Here is a 14,133-nt window from a genome sequence, read left to right on the forward strand (position 1 = left end):
TCACATCTGAAGCAGTGTGAAGTGGACTTGTACTGAAACAGTACAAGTCGCAGTGCCCCGTTACAATTTGCTAGGGTGCGAGATGAGGGTATAAAAATCGGAAGTACTGACGGGAACAAATGAAAGCCAGGAACCAGACTGCAGGTGTAACGGGTTGAAACTGCCCTAATGTTACACAGTCCCCGTTAAGTACATTTGGTGTACTTAAGGGGATGGTCAATTACTAAATAATAGTAATTAGACCCAACACTCGGGTGTGGTGCACATTTGTGACCAACCCTTGTGGATGTGATGCACATGGGTGCATTCACATTAGGAGGGATGACGCCCAGCGTCATCCGTTACGCGAGGTATCTATAAAGATACGCTCGCAATACATATTAAATGATATCTATAGAGGTAACATTTTAATTGGTAAAAATAGGTTTTTGTATTTAATTCTATTAAATATTAATCAGTCTGAAAACTACTTCCTACTTGGTAAGTGCGCACGAGGAGACGGATTACCGCTCCCGTGACGACACTTAACCAGAGTTCTTAGTGTGTTGGGTGAGGTCGCTAACGCGCCCACCGCAACTGCCTCACTGCACGCAAGAGAAGCAGGTTTAACCGCTTCCTCGCTGTGCTTGGGTGTGTGCCTAAGTAGAGCGTGGCCGCATTACGACGTGTCCGCCTACAGCAGGGATATCCTTGGGAGGCTTGTGGGAAAAAGAGTGGAGATGGTTCTTGGACGGTCGAATTGCGGAACAGCCAACAGAACCATGAAACTTCAGAGAATATGGCTGGGCAGCCAGGATGCCGCAGAATGATTAGAGGCTACAATAACGGCTCCAGGAACATGCATCAGCTGGAGTTTTTGAACGTCGGGTAATAACTCTTATTCTCCGTGAGTTTCCAAAATCACTGGCTACAACAACAAGGACTTCTACAATGCCAGAACGCACTCTCGTCTGAAGGAATTGGCAGGCAGGTCCCCGATTCAGGCCTTGACGGAGATTTTATGATATAATAGGGCCATAAATGCCCTTATGACATCTAAGCGATTAGTGCCGTGAAGTCCAGAATGCTAAGGGTTGCTTGAAATTACTTCACGTACAGAACTTTAGAGTCATAAACAATAGAAATACAGACACCGTGCCAGGTTGTACTAGGGACTTTCTATTTCCACCCACCCAAGTTGCTATTTCCACCCATCCACGTGGAATCTGACCATCAAATTACTTGCGATTTCACCCACCCAAGTTTGCATCTTCCACCCAGCCAGGTAGAATCTGACCAATCAAATTACTTACTATTTCCACCCACCATTTATTTAATTGAATCCACCCATCACAAAAAAATATGTTTCAAATACTGGTTATGTAAAAAAAAAGACTGGAAGGGCTTCTATTATTAAATACTGATCATGAATTTCTATGAAAATAGGTAGTTGGGTATGGAAAATTCTCTCTCTCTCCCTTTCTGCATCACTAAATACTCAAAGTGAGTTCATCCTGAAGCATGCAATTTCGCGTGCTAGCAGTAGCCAGCAGGACTGCGTTCGGGAAAGTCAAGACTTGATTGAGATTGTTTGTCGAATCTATGAAGTATAATCTTCCATATCGATCAGCTAAAATTTTCTTGCGAAAAATCGGGGGTTCAGAAAAATTTGTTATCACATTCAGCTTTTGTATGCGAACAATCCGTTATCTCTCTTCTATTACTGAACGCGGAGTGTGAGTATAATATTCGATGTCCTTACATGACCAGCCTCGCACTGACTTGAAGAACAAGTTGATCACAATGCACCGTTCCTTTCGTAGAAGCACGAGTGTAACGGGGCACTGCCGACTTGTACTGCTTCAGTACAAGTCCACTTCGCGCTGCCTCAGTGCGAGTGGGGAGTTGTGCATCACGTCACTTCACGTACACTAGTACGTGTAGAGGTAGACTCTCTTTAAAACACTTGCTTTAAAGAGGGTTAATTATAAACTTTATTAATATAATTTAGGTCTTCTTGTCTATCTACTTAAAACTAACTTAATTATAAACTAATACAAAAAATGTACGAAAAGTCATATCTATCTTTCTCTTTGCGCACTTCCAGCGCTGACTGTACCGCGGAGAAAGTGGATATAAGGGTCTATATCTACGGATGGATAAGCTTTTGGAATATTACCATGTAAAGTAATATTCTCCAAATATTATCTACCTTTTAGATAACATATTAATTAACAACATTTAAGCGTTAATTTCAGGCAACGATACACCCCCTTACATCACCCCTCCCTTAAACGACAATCACTCTGACTGTCATTAGGTAGAGTGGTCACTATAAGACCACTATGTTAAAAACGATAGTTGGTCAGAACCAACCTTTTTTAATTCTATCGCATGGTTAACAGGTCCATGCGGTATGCGAAAAGTGCGGCGCCTTCGCTGCGGTTCATGCAGCCGCGGGCGACGCATTATTGTCTCTTGCGGCAGACGTTCCGTCTGCCGTAGTGTCATCTTCTCCGCAGCTCTAAAAATTGCGGGTGCACGTGGTGATACACCACGTGAATGCGACCCCTCTTTGGAGGTCGACAACGAATGCGAATCGGACAAAATGGCCGACTTGGGGAGAACAGAACAGTCGCCTGATCATCGTCAGGCGGCTGACAATGAGCCTTCGAGTGAGAGGACTCATCCGAATAGACATGCTGATAGCATTCGCTACAGCATGTTCGGTTCCGACGATGATGATGATTCCTCATCCCCAGTACCGTCTCCCGTGCCGTCACCCGCACTTATTTCTGTCCGTGGTGATGACGATGGCGTAAGCTATCGTTATAAAAGTTCTCCTGGTACCCATGCTTCAGTGGGTACCACTCGGGGAGCGAAGAAAATAAAATGTCTCATCTCGCCCCTGAGTAAAGCCGTGGCTTTTGCCCGACAGCAAATTCATAGCTTGTCTGGAGATACTACTCCTCACAATAAATATCCCTTATTTACTACGACAAAGCTACATGGCCTTGATCCCAGCGCGAAGAACTTTCGCGCTGAGAAGGATTTTTATCTCGATGCTTTTTCTCAAGCATCGATGGTATAGTGGCAACAGTAAGCGAGATAAAGTCTCGCTTATGCAATTTTGGAGCGCGTTCATTCGCAATGTAAAGACATTGGACGCGAAGCCTGGCTTCAAAGACTTAACGCGATTCGCGTTAAGTTTGAGACTCCAACCGGTGCAAGGTATAAATTGCATCGGTTGTCACGTGAGGCAGGACTTTCGTGCCTCACGTGGGGTGATCCCTGTCCGTGTTGTGTTAACAGCACGAAGTGAGTAAAAGGGGATGTCTAATTCTTTCTTCGCCCTGGTGAAGGGCTCGCATCGTTATCGAGATGCGCGATGGGATTGACGTTTTGCAATCGATTTACGAGCGACAGGAGTGTTTTTTTCAGATGGACCTTCGGATCCATCGGATGGGTCTCGTCATACTGACGGACGAGGCCCTCAACGTCAACAATCAGCTGGCAACGAGGCTCCCATCTGTCATGTGAAGGTGGATAATCGCGCCAGCGAACAAGATAACTCCTTCGCTGCCCCTTCACACCACGGTGGTTTTGGATACGTTCCATAAGGAAACGTTGAACACCGTGGGAATCCACATATGGTTGTGGCGGAAGAGAGAAATTAGATTCGACCCTTGTGTCGGATCTAGAGTCGAAGATCGACAAACTCGATCGCCTTCTCCATGATTTGGAGGAGGGAATTGATCACGAGCGCGGTAAGCGTCGCTCGTTAGAGCAGACGGTGAATGCTCACCATATCGAACGCTTGGAAGACCGTTTGAAGAGTGCGTACTCAATGTTGGAGTTCGAACGGAATTATCACGCTCTTCGTGATGAGCTATCCTCAGCTCATCGCGGTTTCGAGGATCTTCGGACCCGACATAAGAATCTCCAGATTCAGCATGAGAATCTGGTTCGTGACCACAAGAATCTTTTAGGTATTCTTGAGAGGGTGGTAAGATCCGGCCTCGGAAGAGACCGCGTACTGATAGTACGGGCGGAGCCGACCAACATAAAACGTAGGATGCGTTCGCATCCTTCGTGGCAATTCTATTGTGTACGCATTGCCTCTGCGATGCATTACACGGAAAGGACCAATGAACTTGGGTAGTAGCTTACTGCTATCCACATTAGTGACTAATCGCTTAGGTAAGTTTACCGTAGAGAGTAGCACTAGGTCATTAATTATAAATGAATGAACATTTGCTCTTCCATATTTGTCTGTATTCCGTTTCTGTCGGTCCACTGCGTTAGCAATGGAATCCTGAACGAAACGGATAATTGATTCTCGAGTTAGCAGAAACTCTTCTGCTAACTCATTTGTTTTGTCATTTTCAGTACGCTTAGTGCGTACTGCCATGAGATCATTCTCATCTTCGATGTCGATTTCTTCGACATCGACATTACTCGTGTCGTTATTAACTTCGACGCGTGATGAGCATGAGCCAGAAATGGTTTTGCCCGTGCGAGCCCCCCCCCTTAAACTAGAGGATCCCTTTAATTGAATTGGTATACTTGGATGGTGTAAGCCATTCACGAAGAACGGTGTATGCGTTGTAGACGCATGTACCGAATTATTGATGGCGAATTCGACCATTAATAAAAAAAACTCGCTCTAATTCGGATACGATTGGACGTAACCTCGAAGTATTTTTTTCGAGGACGCGATTTACGCGTTCCGTCTGACCATCTGTCTCTGGATGATAAGAAGTTGACAAAGTCAGCCGTGTTCCGAGAAATCGGAACACGGATTGCCAGAAGTTTGCCGTGAATTGTGGATCTCTACCCGAGACCAGTTCACGGGGTACGCCGTGGAGTTTGAATACCGTGTCGATAAAGACACGGGCACAGCCCGAAGCCGTGATCAACTCTGGTACTGCAGCAAGATGTACCATCTTGCTGAATCTGTCTAAAAACAAGGCTTTCATTGTAGAATATAACCATGTAAAGTAATATTCTCCAAATATTATCTACCTTTTAGATAATATATTAATTAACAACCTTTAAGTGTTACTTTCATGTAACGATACACCCGTTACAACGAGAGCTATCTCATGCTAAACTTCGAGCTCCAGTGAAAGCTTTGTTGCTGGCTCTGTCGAAGTCATTTCCTCTTCCTCTTTCAGTTGGCATCTTAAAGGTTGTGCGTTTGCTGATAGTTATTGCTTTGGCTGACGTCTCGCTTCTGCTCATCTCATGCTTTCTTAAGCAGAAGACATACACCAAGCGTGTTTTTTACCTGTTGAGACCTGTATCCATCGCTTCAAGACAGCATGGGCACCTGCAAAATGGTAAGTAGGTTAAATGAGTTTTTGTCCTTATTTTTGTAAGGATTATTTGGGGTGATGTACGTCAATCAAAAAGCTGAGGTACATACACCGGCACCTTTATTTAATTATTAAAATCTAAAACCTGACCCTAGCTAATTTAAATAGATTTTGGCCGCCAGATTTATATCTGGCGGCTGCCAATGTATTTCCCATAATAAATTGGATTCTAGTGTTAACTATTTTAAGGAAGAAAGGGAATTTGACCTAAAAAGTAAATGTACCACAAAAACGGTTCACCAACCGAACTGTAGAATGTGAGAGAATGCTTTCAATAGTCAGGAGCATCCAGTAATTCCTTAATAACTTCATTTGCATTTAAAATTTACATCAGATCAGATCTGTAGGCGGGCACATCGTAATGCGGCCACGGTCTACTTAGGCACACACCCTAGCACAGCAAGGAACCGGTTAAACCTGCTTCTCTTGCGTGCAGTGAGGCGGTTGTGGTGGGCGCGTTAGCGACCTCACCCAACACACTAAGTACTCTGGTTAAGTGTCGTCACGGGAGCGGTAATCCGTCTCCTCGTGCGCACTTACCAAGTAGGAAGTAGTTTTCAGACTGATTTATATTTAATAGAATTAAATATAAATACCCAATTTTACCAATTAAAATGTTATCTCTATAAATAACATTTAATATGTATCGCGAGCGTATCTTTCTATATACGTTGCGTAACGGATGACGCTGGGCGTCATCCCTCCTAATGTGAATGCACCCATGTGCATCACATACACAAGGGTTGGTCACAAATGTGCACCACACCCGAGTGTTGGGTCTAATTACTATTATTTAGTAATTGACCATCCCCTTAAGAACACCAAGTGTACTTAACGGGGACTGTGTAACATAGGGGCAACTTTAGCCCGTTACAAGATCAGATACCTAAATCTACAGAAGTACCAAATAACTTCTTCAATGAATTCAAGACTTTAACTTATCAAATCTTCAAGTATAAATTGAACCACGCTCGAAAAAGGAAGTGCTCTATGACCAAACGAGCAACGAGAAGAAATGCTGCAGAAGCATCCAAGGCTAAAAAAATTCAATTTAACAAAATAATCATTTGCAGGCGAAGACGCAAACGTAGGTCAAAACCGACATTTGATCTTAGTTTTTCTATTTGTTAGCGTACCAAAGATTCTTCGGATATTGTGCTAGCGTCATAATTTACTATTTTATAGAGCCCAATTATCCTGTTGTTACGTGGTTGGGCAGCTTTTCTTAAGCGTTCAAGAAAACGCTGACACAAGATATTAGTAATAGTTCTTGCGCTGTTCGCATCTAAAGTAGTATGCGAAAACTTTTTCTCTTGCCGTTCGGTCGGCTTCGTTGGCGTTGTAAGTGATTCATTGCCACGAGTTTTCAGGGTAGATATTTCACACAACCACATGGCTAACTTTGCATATTTAATGGTGTCGCATATTAAAATTTGCGAATGGCCTATGGCGTGAGATGTAAGTCTTCTTCGATTCTAAATACTATTCAAACACCAGACTCGCTGCCATTGATTCGGGAAAGCCGCGTTTATATATAGACGCAAACTGCGTCTATCTCTGGCTGACATGCTCTTGAGCTACCTTCCTTATGGCGAAAACGAGAAGTAAAGGACTTTGCCGTTTAAGGTGCGAAGCCTGGGTAATGTTTTTTCCTATGGCACAATGCTGAGTAGTAATACTTCTTGAGGCTAATTCCTAGAAAGCGTATGGTCTTTACTATGCATAGAGATGTACCTTCTACAAAGGAACACGCGACAAATCTATTTCCAGCATGATCTCGTGGACTCCCACGAGCAGCTTAGAGCGTACAAGTCCAAGACTTTCCAATGCTTTGCACAGGCTCCGCACCATTCGATTTTGAAACGAGGTTCTATTTCTGCGACGCTTATACCAGCTGGTGTTCAGTGATCACATTAGTCGTAAGCGGCGTTTCTACGTGCACAATACGTGGCGTTTAAAAATCTTTGTTTTTTTAATTCCATTATGAACAAATTTAGCTACATTGAATTCAAAACAACGTACAACGGGTTACATCTATATTAAATAATGCTGTCAACAAATGACCATGAAGTGGCCAGATTGGCTAAATAGAATATTGCTACGAGTCGTTCTTTAATTACTCGTTCCAGAATTCCGAAAGGTTTTCCTGCGGAATCTTACGGGAGGCGCGTAAAACCAGCATCTCTTCGCGCACAGGCTCCGGTACTTCGTCACACATACGGTCCATGTCGTCAGCAATGGTAACTGAAACAATATCGCTAAAGCGCACGGTGCGGCGTGGAGTCGAAAGTCCTAGCTCTTGCATCGTATCTACAAGCCTATTGCGGCCGGCATTGGCCAGCTGAATAACAACTTGTCGACGTTGCCTGCTAACACTCTCGGTGGCCTTTTCTACCTTCTGTAATACGCTCACCGCGCGCTCCCAGTGGTTCTGTAGCATCAGCATAAGCGCATGCTGCCGGGACGTCTGTAGGAACGTAAGCGCCTTGCGCACACCCTCACACCCAGTGACGCGCGGCCACTCCGTGGCGTTTGTAATGCTGTGGGATTGATGCTCTATAGTCTCGTTTGGCAGCTCCTTCGCGGGTGCTGACGTGCGCGGTGAGGATTCGATCTGGTGCTTGCATACTTTGCGCAACGCTTCGCTAGTAGCGGCGTTGGCGGTAGGACTACAGCCCTCCACGCTAGCGCTAGTACTACCAGGTAATGACGGTCTTATGCGCTTAAGGAGACGGCGTGACAGGTCTTGCACTTGTACGACACAAGATGTCATAACCCTGAAACAACTACCTGAGATGGGCGCGGTTCGATATCTGTCGCAATAGCAAGAAGCACACGAGTGCGTTGCTCGACGTCAATTCGGAAATGCAAGGACTTAAAGAGACCGTTTGACCCGCTTGGTCCAAGTCTTTCGTTTCAGTCGAACGACTTCAGTCAGGGCAATGTACCTAGGCCCACGATTTGATCGACTGTGGTTGGGGAAGCGTTTGTGGGTGGTCAGCGACGATGCGACAAGCTGGAACGGCCGGTGCGAGCAAAGACCGCACCATTTCTTGGAAGAGGCAAAGGGGTTTTTGCTGGACTGGGGCTTGGTTTTTGGGAAAGCCCCGCAAATTTCGAGAATCTGGAAGCTCAGCGAATTTAGAAGTTAGCCATCGCAATTGCCATGATTCAGATAAAGAACGAGCTCGAGCTTTAGGATAGCAGGTTCAAATACATTCATACGAAGCAGCTGCTGCCCCGAGCTGATTCCTGCGTTTGCATCAAATTCAGCCACACGTCAAGGGCTGCACAATCTATAAAGTCACTCATCAGGCCTCGTTCTATGTGACATTAAGATACTATTAGCTTTGAGGAATTATAAAAGGATGGAGCGGAACGTACGTGAGCCTTTGCGTCTACCAGGGACAGTCTGGACAATCTGGACCTTCCCCTAGGTGTTGCCATGTGTGCCATAAGAAATAGTAGGGCTATTCACATAAATTACATAAGTCGATAAAGAACCAGCCAAACGTCAGAAATCAGGTCAAGTCGGGTGGTGTTGTTACCATGAAAAGAGAATTGCCCCAAAATAGGCTTTCCTTCAAAGTTTTAGGAGAAATAAAAAGCGGCTACGATAGTTGCACGTTCACCAAGCCAATCATAAGTGTTTTGGACATTAGACAAGCAACTTTTACAAACAGGCTGTCTGATAGCAATTAGTCACACTAACAAGGATGCACAAGTGCTTGCTAGAAGCACTATACCATCAATGTTTGTAATCACCGTACAAGTCGGATCACAACTTGTGTATTTTGCGATTTCAGTAATTCAATCACTTTACGGGAAAGCAAACCGTATCCTGAGTTCACAGACACGATGGCGCATGCTATTCAAGCTTGCTCCATTTCTGATAGAGTACCATAATTTGCTCAAAGCATTAGCAGGCATATATCTTCAACTTCAGCAGCTTTATACTTTTAGAGCGCCGTGTCTCCAGGCGAATTGAATTTGTTAATCTTAATGGATTCACAGCTCGATACGCTATAGTTTCGCCAAAGCTTTCCGTCACTCGGCAATATTAGCCAGTGCTGGAGGCAACTTGGTGTTAGTAATGTAGACTTGTTACTTCGTAATTCTTGAAAAACAAACTGAAAAATGCTACGGGGGTGTTTTACATAAATCTACAAAATTTAATTCATCCATGCAGGCCTTTTTTGTGTAACGGTAGAAAACAGCTACATCGCGAGGAAGTATATATGCAACACATTTACCACTAGCGTTTGTGAGCCCACTGTACTGTTAAGATAATTCTATTTAAAGACCTACCATACAACCAATCGATCCAAATGCCCTGTAAATATCAACGCAAATAAAAAGAAAAAAACAATAAAGACGCTCCCCAGATGAGTTTTTTATGTGCGTCATCAGCTCGTGTCATGTACCTATAAGGAATATTACATTAACCGATGGATCTAGGGGTAAGATCCAAAACTCCGGTAGAAACAACGACAGACAGCATATATGACTAAATTGCGGCAAGTTTAACATGAATTATTCTAACGCGAATAAAATAACGTACGTTGCCTTCGTGCTCAAAATGTTACTAGACCTTTGATTTCCTCTGATCCTATGGCGCAGCCATCGGCAATTTTGTCCAGAAACACCTTTACTTGGAAATGGCCACTGAACATGCTCACACCGTCACACAGTAGATTTAGCTTGCGATTAAGACCGTTCTGGTTGTGAAGGATAGCTTAAAGTCATTTCAAGGTCAGGTGAATAATTAATGCTAGACCAGTATACTGAAATGTATATGGAACAGTGCATGTTTTAAACGTAAATTATCTGCTACACTGAAGAAATACCGTGTTTTCATTGAAGGGCAAGTCGATTTTTTATAATTCCTAAATCGAAAAATGTACCAAGTGCTATTAATCGCTTCGTGGAAATAGGTAAAAATAATGAGTTAGGACTGTCGCGACCTTAAAGCATAGGGTGCGACAAGAATCTTCTCTTCAAATTTAGAAGATGCATACGTGGCTCAAAGCTACTCCCTGATAAGTCATGGATCATAAAAATAACTAGTTATCAAGTTGCATTTGTATCAAAAGCGTATATATAAAGCTCCGCTACAGCTACATTCCAAAACTAAACGGTAATCACAAAATGTAGCGGAGCGACCTCGCTCCAAAAAACAGAGGAAGACTTTCAGACTCAGAAAGTCACTTAGTTCTATTGAACTAATGGGTTTAATAATTCAGGGGGTCGTACAAGCTATAAAAGCTTAAGGAATCCTAGTAAATTTATTAACTACACCGTCTTGTCCAATTCGTGATCTTCGAGATGTTACTTCACGGTATGCAAGCTCACCAAACCTCAACTCTCGCTACTTATTAATTAGCGGAACACTGGACTCAGTTAGTACCTATATTCATATAGTATATGCTCCAGTTCAACCAAACGAACGCGCCCAATTTCTTACTGCACTCCCACGCCATTTTGACGAAGATGCTAATCATATTGCGTTCGGTGACTTAAACACTGTGTTTTCAAGTCAATTAGACCAAGCCCACGCACAGGAGCGGAATCGCCCACAAGGGGGCAAAGAATTACTTCTATGGATGCAAGAATTACATCTTCTCGACCCATGGCGACTCCAAAACCCGGATTTACAAGAGTTTACGAGTCCCAATCGCAGCTCAAGGGATTCAGGATTTGTAGAACCAAGTGGCAACTAGTGCCCAAGAGGATATACCTTAGAAAGGCTTCTATCTCTTATAAATCAATGCGCAAGCCTTAGAAAGGCACTCAACGCTTTAAGATCAAAAGGAGAACTGCACTTTATTTAATTATATAGATCTAAAACCCTACCCTAGCCAATAAAAAATAGATTTTGGCCGCCAGATTTATATCTGGCGGCGACCACATTTGTTACCCATAATAAATGGGATTTAAGTAACTAACTATATTAAAATTAGATAACAGGGTATTTTACCCATGAAGTAAATTTACAACAACAACGGTTCTCCAATCGATGTGTGCCCCATATTACACCCTCCTCCATCAGACTGTTCACACCGAGTGACAACATTCGCTTCATTTCCTCTTTGAGGTTGGAACCTAACAGCTAATCGTTCGGTTGTGTTTTTCATTCCGTTGTCTAATGACAATCAACCGTGGTCACAGACTCTAGGCACCTTCTGAGACGATGAGGTAATGGTGGACTTTGAAAGTCACTCTCAATCAGAGGAGGAGGAAAAAGAGCGTCGTTCGCTCACGCCTTCTCCCCCGGATGAACGTCGGCGGCCCCCGAAATCGTTCTTAGAACGTGGTGCCGCTGATGTCTTAACTGCATTGAGCAGGACACGGGACCCTGAGTCCAATATCATTACGAATCCGCTCAATGAAGAGCAAGAGCCGATAATCCTCATAGAGGAAAGAGCTCGTCGTCGAGCGGCCGAGATAGCGAAAGCTAAAGCTCATAGTGAATATAGATTCACTCCGCTTAGTGCGGACGAGCGTCTCAAAGAGATAGCGGGTCATAGCTTGGCCATTTGGATCTCTAGTGACCCGAAGAGGACGTCGGAGGAGATTGCTGCCCGCGACGCTCTTCATGAGCAATACCTTACGCCAAAAATAATGACGCGAAGCCAGTATCTGGCGCGTTTACGGGATCAAGCCCGTGGGGCTTCGGTGACCACCATGAGGGAAATTCCGATCGTTTTGTTTCGAAACGAAACAAGGAGTGAAAACGAAGTCTCATTTGAGAACTGGGTTAACCGGGCCCGCAGACTTCGTAATATCTGGATATCAGAGAGTCTGCGGATAGAGGTGATATTCGTTTGGAACGGAAGCTTCGCTTCGACTTCGCTAAGCTTAAGGCCAGTTACGTTCGGCATTTATGCCACAGAACGAAGAAAGGCCTAGCCGATATTTCAGTGCTTCAGTTGACCGTACAACCATGGATCAAAGCCGCACTGAGGCTTTATATCCACCTAATCCCACGTTTAGTGGTGGGAAGCGTCGTTTGACGCGAGTTGACCCTGAGCTTGGCGCTCAAAACGTCAACGGCGTACGGGCAATCTTGCCGAAGAGGTACCTCGAACTTCCAAGAGTTTTCAGAAGAGGGGTACCCTAGCCACTACACCAGATACTGGTATTGACCCTCACGACGACGTCGCTTAAAAAGTTTCTTCACATGAAACTGAAGGTTCCCCCGCGCATCAAGCAGCGCGGGAGGGCTCCAGCGCGTTGGCGTCCGAGCACACACGCTGCGTAAAACGTCTTCAATGACGCGAATTACACGTTCCGTTTGACCATCGTTCTGCGGATAATCCGCAGTGGACATATCCAATCTGGTGCCAAGCACTCGGATAATTGATTTCCAGAATTTACTCGTGAAACGGGGGTCCCGATCAAGGACAACTGCCACTGGCAAACCATGTTGTCGAAAAACGCGATCGAGAAACAGCTTAGCTGTACCCTCTCCATCAATGGAATCCGGCACGGCCGCTAAGTGAGCCATTTTGCTCAAACGGTCAACAAAGACCACTGTACCGGAGTTACCGGCTGGATCTTTCGATAGCCCAAAAACAAAATCCATACTAATGGACTCTCAGCAATCTATGGGGACGGGAAGACTCGCCAGTGGCGCAGCAGCATGCGCCGAGGGTTTAACCCGTTGGCACGTTTCGCATGTGCGAACATATGTGCTGACCCATTTTTGAAGTTTGGGTCACCAATAACTCTGGCTTATAGAGCCGTAAGTCTTCTCTACGGAGATGACCACCAAGGCCAGTATCGCGTGCCTCATAGAGGATTCAGTAATTCAAATCCTCATCATGAGGAACAACGACACGCGGAGGGTCCGCGATGTCTGTGCAATAAATCAACAGGTTGTTATCGATAGAAATCGATGTAACCTTGCACGCAAATGTGTCGGCAATTTAATACCTGAATCCGAGTTCGTTAAAGCTCGTAGCAGAGCTACACACTGTTCATCCTTGGCGTAAGCCGAACGGATTAATTCTGGAATAGGCGACGAGATAGTCGTTAAATGAGAAAGCTCATAATCCGGCCTGCGTGATAACGCATCGGCCAAAGCATTTTGCTTGCCGGGTTTATACTTCACCGCGAAGTTGTATTCCGCAAAAAAGGATAGCCATCGGGCCATTCTCTGTGAGAGATGGGGCGACTTAGTCGCCGTGCGTAATGACGCGTGATCTGTATATATCACAAACGGCTTAGAGCCGAGCAGATGAACTCTGAATTTGACGAGAGCATACTTCATAGCAAACAACTCTTTGTCATGATCTGGGTAGTTCTTTTCCGCAGCTTTAAGCTGTCTAGACTCGAACGCAATAATACGTTTATGCCCATCAACATCTGTTTGTAAAAGAGCACTTCTAATGGCAAAATCTGATGCGTCATAGATGACACTGAAAGGCCAATTCGGGTTTGGCAGTGCCAGAATCGGGGCATGGGTAAGACTATCCTTAACTGCTCGAATGCATTTTTTTCGGTGCTAGTCCGGCACCATTCTGTATTCTTTTTAAGGAGATTAGATAATGGCCTAGCCATAACAGCGTAGCTTTCGCTATATTTGTGTAAATAATTGGCGAGACCCACTTACGCAAATCCTTTTGGTTTTTAGGTAACTTTCGCTATATTTGTGTAAATAATTGGCGAGACCCACTTACGCAAATCCTTATATTTTTTGGAACCGGCCAATTTACTATGGCTTTTACCTTAGCGGGATCCGCTTTAAGGCCTCGCTTTCCAATGAAGCATCCTA

The 14,133-nt window shown here is 44.5% G+C and overlaps 1 protein-coding gene across 1 annotated transcript; it reads right to left on the reverse strand.

The window, feature by feature from the left end:
* Positions 1-7,473: 7,473 nt before the first annotated feature.
* Positions 7,474-8,130, reverse strand: CCR75_009597 (uncharacterized protein; the record flags this gene model as incomplete). The annotated part of the gene is made up of 1 exon (XM_067967636.1): positions 7,474-8,130. One exon carries the CDS (start codon positions 8,128-8,130, stop codon positions 7,474-7,476), a length of 657 nt encoding a protein of 218 aa, XP_067814916.1.
* Between the last annotated feature and the right edge of the window lie 6,003 nt (positions 8,131-14,133).

The sequence above is a fragment of the Bremia lactucae genome, linkage group LG3 (assembly GCF_004359215.1).
Source record: "Bremia lactucae strain SF5 linkage group LG3, whole genome shotgun sequence".
Lineage (NCBI taxonomy): Eukaryota > Oomycota > Peronosporomycetes > Peronosporales > Peronosporaceae > Bremia > Bremia lactucae.